The sequence below is a fragment of the Octopus bimaculoides genome, chromosome 1 (assembly GCF_046866305.1).
Source record: "Octopus bimaculoides isolate indiv1 chromosome 1, ASM4686630v1, whole genome shotgun sequence".
NCBI classification, from domain to species: Eukaryota; Metazoa; Mollusca; class Cephalopoda; order Octopoda; family Octopodidae; genus Octopus; species Octopus bimaculoides.
In genome coordinates, this window is record NC_142928.1 from 127,530,043 (window position 1) to 127,542,176 (window position 12,134).

Sequence of the window (12,134 nt, forward strand, 5' to 3'; positions counted from 1 at the left end):
GCATGCGCAAGGGACTTCACCACCGGAAGCCCCTCGAGTGCACATGCGTAGTAAAACTAGTACTTAAAGAGTTATTTCACTTTCTAAGCCAGTTGAGCGAGAGACCTTCTACGTGACAACTCCTCGCTCCTCAACAAAGCACTCTTCACCACGATGCTATCGATATGATAGCCTTTTGCTTCTCTGGCAGGCATCAAGGAAGCTCTAAACTTTCCAATACCAATTACAACTTAATCAGCGGCTGCTAAGCTGAGTGACACAGGATATGTAATAACCAAGCATCATCATAAATAAAACCTTTTTATTATGTTGTTAATTGTTCTAATGTCTCTTCATATATAATTATGTTGAAAGGTGATAGAGAGACTAAACTCTCTATAACAACTATCAAACTTTTACAGATCCATTCGTCTATTTTTATAGAAGTGAAGAAAATGAGTGATGGCTAGAAAGAGCAAGCTGATATTTCTGATTAGTTGAAAAACACCAAATAAACCAATTTTACTGTTGCCAAGATAAACATGTCTAAATAAAACAAATTTCTTGAGAGACAAGGTCATGATCTATGCTTTAAAAATACTGAATAATACTAAAACTTTAGGGTTTGAATCTTGGCAAGTTTTCTATTAGAGCCCTGTTGAACTAGAGAAAACATCAGCTCAGAATTGCAAACTAATAGAAATATTCAATAATAATTAAGTGGTGCTCCTGCAGTTTACATAAGTAAGTGTTTACATAAGTAAGTGTTTACATGATACCTACTTACCTCCATAAGACCCGATTGAGAAAAAATTCAGTGTGTCAGTCATGTACATAGTACAGTACTAATCATTACTTGGAGTATCCACTGCCATAGATCCGATATCAGTACATTTGTGTACTTATAAATGTCCCAATACTAATCTGATAATGAAATATTTTCCTTTACTTAACATTATTGCTAATTCTACAGGGTGTCCACAAAGACTGGGTACATGGAGTGAATAAAATCATAACATAAACAATTAAATATAAGAAATAACAATTTCTTAAAGCATGTGTTAATCGTCATGTGCCCAGACTTTGTGGACACCCTGTATATCTTATTGTGAGCATTGTTGTATCACTTAAGATGGAGTTGTCAGATTCTCTTGAAACATATTCATGGCTAATAAATCCTGGTAAATTCAATTCAAGCACATAACTGAATTTGTTGCAGTAAGAAAAAAAATCAAAATTTATTGGCAGAATATAAACAAAACTTTGAGAATGCACAAAAAGTGACCACCACCACTTGTTTTGGACACTTTAGCTTGTAAATGAAATTAGGTGGACCAAAACTATATGGAAAGTTCCTCAGATAAATTGTATTTCTTCTTGGGTGATACAATTTAATTCCCTACCCAGTTTAATATCAATGTTTGGTCCTTGGATGTATTTAGTAGAGTCCATTCTGGCAATAACTCATGAATCGTTTCTTTTCCTCTAGCTAAAGCCCTAAAACATATTCATAGATTTTTGCAATCCCTCTTTAACTAAGACATAAAACTTAGGCACTTTAATACAATTAAAGTCTGAATATAAGCTAAATAAGGTTTCAAAAGAGGATTTATTCTCTTTGTACAATTTAATATGTTAGCATTCATATTACTGAAAAATGTAATGCTTATTTATTTACATTTTCTTAAATTAATCATGCATTATATTGTAACTTCAAGATTTTGATGATATGATTGTCTATTTTTAGAATGAAATTGGAGATAAGAAGCTGGGTCTGGACAGTTTGAACAGATAGAGCATTTGGGCTGCATATGGTTAGTTTAACTTTTTAGTATTTAAACTGGCCATATCCAGCCCAAATAAGCTTTCTGCCTTATGTTCTAACCAGCCAGATCCAGCCTATCACACTTACTCGTCAATGCCCCTAAATGATATACATTTTCATCATCAAAATCCCAAAGCTACCAGATAGTTCATGATCAATTAAAAACAATGTGAATGAAAAAGTAGAACATTTGACAGAATAATCTGAATGCTAAAGGGTTAAAAATCAGAAAATGTACAATTCATGTTTGAAGTCTTGTTAGTGAAAGAAATAATAACCAAATCACAGAAAATAACCAGTTATTCTTTTCATGGTTCCAGCCATTCTACTCTGGCCATGCTATATAGCACCACTACAATAGTTTAAAAAAAAATTTAATTCTATATTTTCTACGTTTCGAAGGCATACTGGCCAGGCAAGGGATTTGGTCTTGGACAGTGTGTTGTAAATAAAATGATTGCAGCATAGAAGACCTGTTAGCCATTTTTAAAATACAGTAAGACAGTTAAATTCACTTAAACATTTATTATTTGTTATTTAATATCAAAACATTCATTGTGAAAGCTGCACTAAAATATTAAATGTCTAAGTGAAGTTGACAATCTTTGTGCAATCCTAAAATGGCTAATAAATATTTTCTACAATTTATGCACTTCTACAACATTCCCAACTCTTTTAAATGTTGTATGTCATTTTATATATATTGCAGAGTGCTAATTAATGGCAAAGTCATTCATATTCAATTGTGTCTTGTAATATTCAACACAGTTTCCATAACCACAACTCTGAATCTGTCTTTCAGAATTGTTCTCAAGATAAGGCATACATATTGTTTGCTTTAAGGGAACAAGATTTATACTGAGTCTCTAAATATTGTAAGAACACCTCCTACTAAGTAAAGGCTACCAGTTACTAAGATTTGGACATGATCAGCTTCTTCCAGTATTGATGGCATTGATGGTTGAATAGAGAGACGTTTATTTAAAGCTTTATCTTTGCCTTGACTACACCAAAATATGCAGTCATGGATACTTTCAAAAACATGCGTTTCAGATTCTGCTACATCTGAATTTGGTTGTTGATTAGGTTCGTTATATTTATAATTATTATTATTATTATTAAGAAATTTGTCTTTGTCTCCACTGCTTTTGTTACACTGAAGATTTCTCCAGAAATTTTCATTTGTCTGGCAAACTTTGTTGGCATCATGTGTAGTAACAGCAAGCTTTAATTGATCTGAAGAACAAAAGAGAAAAATAAACATTGAGATACATAAAAGAAATTTTAAAAGCTGGTCTGTTAGTTATTTTGGAGGTGTTCCACATAACATCAACATAGCCAGGTACATTTGAAATATAATAAAAAAAAAAATGATTGATTCAAGCATAAATGTAATTTGAATTCAGTAAATATTCCTAGTACCATACTAAACAAAGTGGGTATGTACAGCATGGCTACAGAGCTGGTTTGAAAGACTTGTATATGGTGTTCAATATTTGATGGCAACATATTGTACATCCTGTGAAAGGCAGACTTTTAACGTCATTTAACGTCCACTTTCCATGCTAGCATGGGTTGGACGATTTGACTGGGGACTAGCGAACCAGATGGTTACACCAGACTCCAATCTGATCTGGCAGAGTTTCTACAGCTAAATGCCCTTCCTAACACCAACCACTCCGAGAGTGTAGTGGGTGCTTTTTATGTGCCACCAGCACGAGGGCCACTCTGGCGGTACTGGCAACAGCCACATTCAAATGGTGTTTTTTTACATGCCACCTGCACAGGAGTCAGTCCAATGTTTTGTTCACATGCCACCAGCATGAGTGCCAGTAAGGCAAAGTTGGAAACGATTGTGCTCAAATGGTGCTTTTTATGTGCCACCAGCACGGAAGCGAGACCACTGCTCTCGCAGTGATCCCGCTTGGATGGTGCTGTAGCACTCCACTGGTATGGGTGCCAGTCATCGAATTTGGTTCAGTTTCGATCTCACTTGCCCCAACAGGTCTTCACAAGTGGAGTTTAGTGTCCAATGAAAGAAGGTTGGCATGGGTGCCAGTCAATGAACTTGGTTCAATTTTTGATTTCGATTTCACTTGCCTCAACAGGTCTTCACAAGCAAGGTTTTGTGTCCAAAGACGGAAAGGTATGCATAAGTGGGCTGGCTACACCCTTGGTAAAGGCCATTGGTTATGGTCTCACTTGTCTTGCCAGGTCTTCTCACGCACAGCATATTTCCAAAGGTCTCAGTCACAAGTCATTGCCTCAGAATTTTAAAGAGCAAATCTAAATACATTAAGGCATTTAACCTGATACTGTTTCATTCTTGAAACTTGCCTGCCATCTCATGATGCTAATAAAATATTTCTTACATTTGCTAAAAGTTATAAAATTTATAAGGGGTGGAATATAATGGATTCAATCAATTCCAGGTATGTTATAGTTACCTCATTATGTAACCAGCACAAGACCCCATGTAGTAGCTTGACCCAGAAGAAAGGGCTAAATTACCTTCAAATCACATCTTTTTGGTCTTTACAGTAGTTCAAGATAAATCATATCTGAATCAAAGACAAGATGTTCACAGCTGGAATGTCTTTGGTAATAAATCTGTTCAATTGGGGCTGATCTAGGATTGAAAACAGGAACAATCTGTAACAAAATTTACCCTAGAAGCATTTAACTCAGAATGTAAAGTCCTGTAACTAAAATCCTATAACATCTAGTCTGATACCCAACAAATTTTGTCATTCACCAGCCTGGCACAGTGTCAAGAAAATGGTAGATATATATATATAACAGATCACAGAAGATTACCACTTGTACATCTAAAATGATTTGAATTGAAATTATAAACATACCAGTTATAACTTCCTCACTGTAGCATATATTGGGAGTAAAGACAGCCAAATCAAAGTTACACTCCTGAAAAATAATAAAATTTTACTAGTGTTTATTTTTTCAAATAATTTTTGTTACAGTTTTGTAATCTAATTATTAATATGATTTTAAATATAATTAATTCTTGTTAAAATTAAGTTACTCAATATACAAAATCATTACTATTAGAAACAGCTGATTTAGAATCATTAATATTCCCTGAAAATGTATCAATGTCACATTTTTCATACCAATGCAAAAAAGCCTTCCCCCCCCCTTATAGTGGAATAGATATCCTTACCTTTAGATGATTCAGTAAATCAAGAGAGTTACGTGCCCCAGTGATATTAAACATCAAAATTTTCACCACTTTTTGGTTATCACTGAAATAAACAAACATAAAATTTCACAGAATCAGTTAATATATTCCTTTCTGGTGGTCATTGTTGTTTAGCCTCAGGTCGACTCTACCAGCCATGAACATTCCATCTTTTTTCTTTAATCCTGTTTCATTATCAATTAAGGATAGTGTCAAGGAGTGTATCCTTCAGCTCTTGGAGTCATACATCACAGTTGTTTGCATCTGATGCTAGAGAGCAAATCCTTTTGGCTAGATTATGAATATTTATTTTGCATGGCTATGCATAGATCACAAATTAGGATACAGGAATACACACAAATAGGATTCAATGAATATACAGACACATGTGCAAGTAAATAAAATCAATCAAACTTTAAAATTTTCCTTTTGTATCAATTTAGCAATTGCACAACTCAGCAGCAATGCATCTACAAACAAACAATCTTTATAACCAAATACCAACCATATTTAAATACCTGTAGCAAAACAATGGAGACAACTACTGCCAATGCTACTGCAATCTTTGCTAATTTGCCGCAACTACGACTACAAGTTAGGCTGACAACTGTTACAGCCATTAGTGAAACACCAACACCATGTGATTTTTGTAAGTGAAATGTGAACTTCCAAAACTTGTATCATGAAAGATTTATTTATTTAATTTCAGCATGACTAAATTGATTTTTTTAATGCTATTGAAACCAGTAACATATTTTGATAGAAATGTAAATACTTACTTATATCCAGAATAAAGTTCTCAAAGCATTTTCTTCCATTTGTTTTTTAATATATATATATATTGTATTTATTCCACCATGCTGCAGAAACTTTCCTTTGCTTTCCTTTGTCACTCTGACATTCATAAATGCAGTGAGTCAGTGATGGGTCTATTACAAACTTGTAACCAATGAGGATATCGTTCACAAATGCAATATGTAATTCAGAAATTGTATGCAGAGATGGTGTGTGTGTGTGTGTGTGTGTGTGTGTGTGTGTGTGTGTGTGTGTGTGCGTGCGTGCGTGCGTGTGTATGCTGAAATACACAAGGGTGTGTTTTAAGTGCATGTTTGAGTGAGTGTTTACATGTGGAAATATATGAAAATATATGGGTATTATAAGTGTGCAAAAGTATGCATATATATATATATATATGAAAGAATGTATGAGTGTGCATGAATGTGTGTGACTGAGTGAGAATGTATGTGTGTGTGTGTGTGTTCGTGCTTATAAGTGTGAGACACATTGATAGACAGTATATCTCTGTACTTATATGTATGAATGAATGTATGTATGTATTAGGCATAAAGGAGAGCATTCTAGAAGGAAAACATGAGCAAGGATCAAAGGAAAACCAGAAGGATAAACTTCAGGAAAAGAGAGGGCCAGGCAGAAAATTAAAACAATTCTGAATGATTACTATAAAGATGAAAGAAAGAAGGCAAATGCTTTGGATTGGTTTAACTGGAGGTACCACAAAGATTAACAGTTCTGGGGAACAGAAGTGATTATTACAGAATTGAAACAGAAACTAGAATTGGAGATTTTTTTAAAGATTTACTATGTCAAATTCTCAGCTTAAACTTATGATCTAGGCACAGCAAGCTAGTATCTTATCTATTCAACCACAACATAAATCTGGATTTCAGATGTCGGAGATGTCTAGAGATTATTATAAAGTGAGAGTCTTTGTATAGCAGTGCAGAGACTTCAACCTCTGTCCCACAGATTAGTTGTTTCCTCTTTCTACATTTTGCACCACTTCTACAGTGATCTTTGTTCCTTGATTGTGGCTAGCCTTGTACCATCACCACTCAGATGCTCCTAACTCACTTATATCTCTTTTGTCACCCAATTTCTGTTCAAAAAGGCCAAACCTTAATCACTATTCAAGTTCTTCCTTCATAGTACATCAGTCCTCAAGATTTCTTTCTTTGCCCATTTTCCTTGCAGCCACTGGTTTTCAACTGCTCTTTTAACTACATTAGTTTCAGCACTTTTTAGAAATCCTGTGAAAGCCTGGACACACCCTTTCCATACCAAACAAATACAAAAATAATACTGAGCCAGGTAGTTTTAGTTAGGATTGAGACCATATCAGGAGGTCACCCAGAAAGAAACTTACTTCTTTCTCTGTGACAGTGCAGAATATTGTATAGAATATGGTAAAATGGAAGAAAATTTCAGAACTTACGATAAAGATCTTATCTCTTCAGCAGATCTTTTCTTAAACCATTCGCAACACAACTACAAAATATGTAAGAAAACCATATAATCAAAGTAAGCATATGTATCAGAATACATAACAAGAATACATTATGTACAAAAACCAAGTAACAAACCAGAAAACATTTCAAAGAAATAATACTGTATTTCATTAAAGAAGTGAATTAATGACAAGTATGGATTGATTAATCCAGGCAGGATTAGGATAACAGATCTACTGAATTGTTTGTACTCAACTGCAATTTTTTCCTTCTGTGGAACAAATTAGGTGCCTGTGATTGCTCTTAATACATGCATTATTTCACTTTCTTTACTGTATTCTGTTTGAGATGTCAGTCTGAGTCTGTGTTTTGTGTTAGAGAGAAGAATGCATGGGTTGTTGATGCAAAGAATGAGTCTTTCAGGGATTCTTTGAGGTGGGCATAACAGAGTGCCAGGTTTTTTAAATACTATTTCAGTTGTGTTTTTATAAATCTTTACAACTATTGTGATTTATGAAAAGTCATTGAACTTTTATTTTAAATGTTTGTATTTTTAGAGCATTGTTATGCCCTAATATAGAATATGTGTTATTGGTGACAGTTAAGTTGCATGACTTAGTGGTTAGAGTTATCAGCTCTTGATTGTAAGGTCATGAGTTTGATTCTTGGTGGCATGTTGTATCCTTAAGCAAGACACTTTATTTCATGTTGCTCCAGTCCACTCAGCTGGCAAAAATGAGTTGTACCTGTAATTCAAAGGCCAACCTTGTCACATTCTGTGTCCGCTGAATCTCTTCGAAAAATATGTTAAAAGGTACACTTGTCTGTAGAGTGATCAGCCACTTGCACATTAATATCACAAGCAGGCTGTTCAGTTGATGAGATCAACTGAAACCCTTGTTGTCTGACAGAGTGCCAGTTATTGGTGACATCTATGCACTAGATGCATGATTTTCTGTATATTATGTTGCTTAATGCTTATCTGAGTGTAATTAGACATTTAAGATGACTGATGTTGGGATTGTAACATTGTTTCTTGCACTGCAGCAATGTGAATATTGTGTATAAATTTGAAGCATGTTCACTCCAGGAAGGTGTTTTTAGACTGTTAATATTGTGGTATATTTAGATATTTTGTGTTGTGGTAAAATAGTGTAAATCTGCTACTTTAGTTTGCACTGTATATTTTTTGTGTAAATGCTTGAAGTTTCTTTAACAAAATTAGTTGTATTTTATATGAGAGTGGGTGGATAGACTTCAGAAAGAAAATAACGGCAATAATTTTGGTTTACCTTGTTATACTTTATAAATTAAATAGAGAGAAAATTTAGTGTGTAAAGGTTTCATTATGAAAAACAAAAATATAATTCTTAGGGTCACTATGTATTTGGTGACATATAGTATCTCTTTATCTTATACATAAATGACAATTTTTGTTTGTTGATCTGTCTGCTGCCGACACCAGTGAACCAATCTTGATGAAATTCTGCATATATGTTAAACTAACATCCAATTCAATTATAGGCTAATTGGATTTTAATAAAAATTTATAATGGGCCCCCTAGGGGGCTTGAGCTATTATTTGATAAAATGAAAAGGGTACAAAGAGTGATAGTGTGAGAGAAATGTAGTGGCATAGTGAGTGTGGCTAATATCAGGGAAAGGGAGAACAGTGTTGTGTAAGCAACAAATATGGAATGGTAGTGGGGTGATAATGTTAATACAGCTGTCATTCATAGATATAGAAGTAACACTGCATACATACTTTCGTAAATACCTAGGTACATGCATACACACACACACATAACTAACTTTTAAAATGCTGAGGAAGAGAACAAAAGGTGGGTGTGAGGAATACGTAACTTTAAGGAGAGAGGGCATAGGTGACTTTTCTGCTGCCCATCACAAAGAAACGCTTACACAGAGACACACACACATACATGTATTTATATATACATATGTATATACATACATATATACACACATATGTCTACTATACACCATTTTAATGGGTATACATTTGTAAATGTGTGTGTGTGTGTGTGTCACGTCCTATAACTGGCTGTCTCTCTACTTCTGTAGGGTCTTCTCTGTTGTCACACATTGTGAAATTTTAAAATTATGTGAAAATTTTCAAATTTGGTTTATTGAAATAATTTTCCACGTCAAATCTAATTTTGTTATTTATTTGTTCCAGAAAAATCACAGAAAAATGTTACTGGGGTTTAAAGTTTAATCAACTTTACCTAATCAGAAAACAAGATTTGGGAGCTGGCCTTTTCTGCATGATAGCTGTCTCTCACAAAATGAAAGCAAACTCATTATGAGGAGGAATTTTTATTAAACAAACGAAAACAAAGCATTATGACAACCAAAGTTGTAAGAACTTATGAAATTTTAATAAATTGTAATGAATAAAGTCATGTGAAATGGTCGAACAGACATGTAAATAATTTAAAAAGGTAAAAAATTCTCAACGAAGTTTTTTGGCGAAAAATTGCATAAATCTGTCCCAATCAAAAGGCCTATCTGTTGAGAAAGGCATGGTCTGACATGGAATAGACAAAAATTTATATTGTAAAAATTGCCCTGCAACAATGGGCTATTCAGCTAGTATTGAATAAAGAAAGTAATTCAACAAACCATTATACTCTCTTCAGTGTGTGCACCATCAAGGTAATATGTTATGTTGTGTCTTTTCACAATCTGAACACGTCCAAACCATTGGTTTGATGTGAGAGCTGAGAATTTTTGTTGGGAGATATGAAAACAGCAGATATGAATATAAATGGAGAGAAGGTAATATATAAATAGTAATATGTGAATATTAGTAGAGAGATGTTTATATATGTAGAGTAATGTGAACATCAGTAGATATATGTGGATATAAGCAGAGAGATGTAAAGACAGGAAAGTGAAAGATGTGAAGGCACAAGAGAAATATAAAGATTGTAGTTAACATTTTTCATTCAAAACCATATTAGTTATATTATTTCTGTACACATAAGCACACACACACACACACACACACACACACACACAATGGGTGTGTGTGTGTGTGTGTTTATATATAAACAGAAATAAAAAATTAATAAAAAAAGTTAATAAAACAATGTATTCCATTGTTAGATGATATCTTAATGAAAGGAACAAGGAATAGACTTAATTTCTTGGTGGCATCTTGGGTATCAAGACTGACCTGATAGTAATGATAATCCTTCTTAGGCTTTATGTGAGATTAGTCTAATATTCAAAGTTCCAGTCATGTCACACACCGCCATGTTGGTTCTGTCTGGAAATTACTGTAAAAACCCATGTAATTTGCACACTTGTGTAATTTACGCAAGTGATTTTCAGGACAAAAATTGTTAACAAAAAGCTTCTACTCATGTAAAATGTGCACTCAAAAGTTTTCAGAATTACTAATATGGCCAGAGGGAAAAGGTTTTCAATTTAGTTGTATTTAGCATAATTTCATTTATTTATGATTAGATTTTATTAAATTTTCATTAAATAAAAATAATTTCTGTTTAACAGGTATCACATTAAAAGCTATTAAATTACAAAGTGTTTGTGTTGTCTTCTATATAGATATTTAGTTACTTTTAGTTACTTTTTACTTATTTAGTGACATTTCTTCTTTGTGTTAACCTATCTATATTGTACTTTCCTATTGATGGTAATAGTAGATATATAAGAGCAAATTCCCTACTCTCTATATTCACAGTACTAGTATACATATGATCTTGACCTGTCAAGAGCTGTAGTATTGGCAAGTTTATACTAAATCAAAGAAGGTAATTTGATTTGTTAGTTATCTACAAGCTCCATCTACAGAATTATCTGGAGGAGGAATTCTAGATATTTACAATTCTGATATGAAAATTTCCCATAATAACTTTAGGGTCTGATGAGAATGATTAAGGACTAACTATTTTATTAATTTATCAATTATACATAGAAACCAATATATAGGAATGAAACAGTTTCTCTAACCATTCAAAACAATTGTAACCTTGAATAAATTTATGTAACAATAATATTGACTTTGCTTTTTAATTTAATATATATATAATATGGGTAGCTAATTCGCAATTTTACAACCTAAAGGCAGAAATATATACATCACTAAAGTGACAGAGGTCACTAATCAGCACCAGTATTGCTAGAAATAAGAGCCAAGACAACTCAATCACCACAGAAGCACTATCTTAACTGACAAGGGAGGCAAGCTCCCTACAGCAGCAGATATAGCCAGATCATCGATGATATTGCATTTTGATGCTTATGCATCTTAATGCTCATTGGTGGTTTTCACTGCACCTAAGGTTAAACTTAGCTCACCCTGTCAGTTTATAAGATTTCCATTAAAATTATACGCTGATTTCATAAACAGTATGGTTTCAACAGAAATCTGACAAGGTGGGCTGAGTTTAACCCTAGGCACGGTGAGACAACCAATGAGCATTAAGATGCGTAAGCATCTAAACAAAAAATCATCGATAATCTGACTTTTCTCTTATTTCTAGCAATACTGATATATATATATATATATATATATATATATACCAGTGAAATGTTAACTGACTCTTATTTCTAGCACTACTGGTATATATTATATATATATATATATATAATATATATACTATATATATATATATATATATATATATATAAATATATATATATACCAGTGAAATGTTAACTGACTCTTATTTCTAGCACTACTGGTATATATATATATATATATATATATATATATATATATATATAAATAAATATATATATATATATATATATATATATATATATATATATATATATATATATATAAATATATATATATACCAGTGAAATGTTAACTGACTCTTATTTCTAGCACTAC

At 33.0% G+C, this 12,134-nt stretch overlaps 1 protein-coding gene across 2 annotated transcripts in view; it reads right to left on the reverse strand.

Annotated features, from left to right (window-relative positions):
- Nucleotides 1–1,188: 1,188 nt before the first annotated feature.
- The window catches only part of LOC106878724 (folylpolyglutamate synthase, mitochondrial), a 36,573-nt gene continuing 25,627 nt past the window's right edge, over nucleotides 1,189–12,134 (reverse strand). The window contains exons 9-13 of one of the 2 annotated variants that reach the window (XM_052970108.2): nucleotides 9,893–9,990; nucleotides 7,237–7,289; nucleotides 4,986–5,067; nucleotides 4,666–4,729; nucleotides 1,189–3,040 (exon numbers count right to left, since the gene is read on the reverse strand). In XM_052970108.2, the coding sequence (XP_052826068.1) occupies nucleotides 2,658–3,040; nucleotides 4,666–4,729; nucleotides 4,986–5,067; nucleotides 7,237–7,289; nucleotides 9,893–9,990 (680 nt within the window). In that variant the 3' untranslated portion in view covers nucleotides 1,189–2,657. The remainder of the gene's footprint in view (nucleotides 3,041–4,665; nucleotides 4,730–4,985; nucleotides 5,068–7,236; nucleotides 7,290–9,892; nucleotides 9,991–12,134) is intronic. The other variant, XM_052970117.2, reaches the window with a different exon arrangement.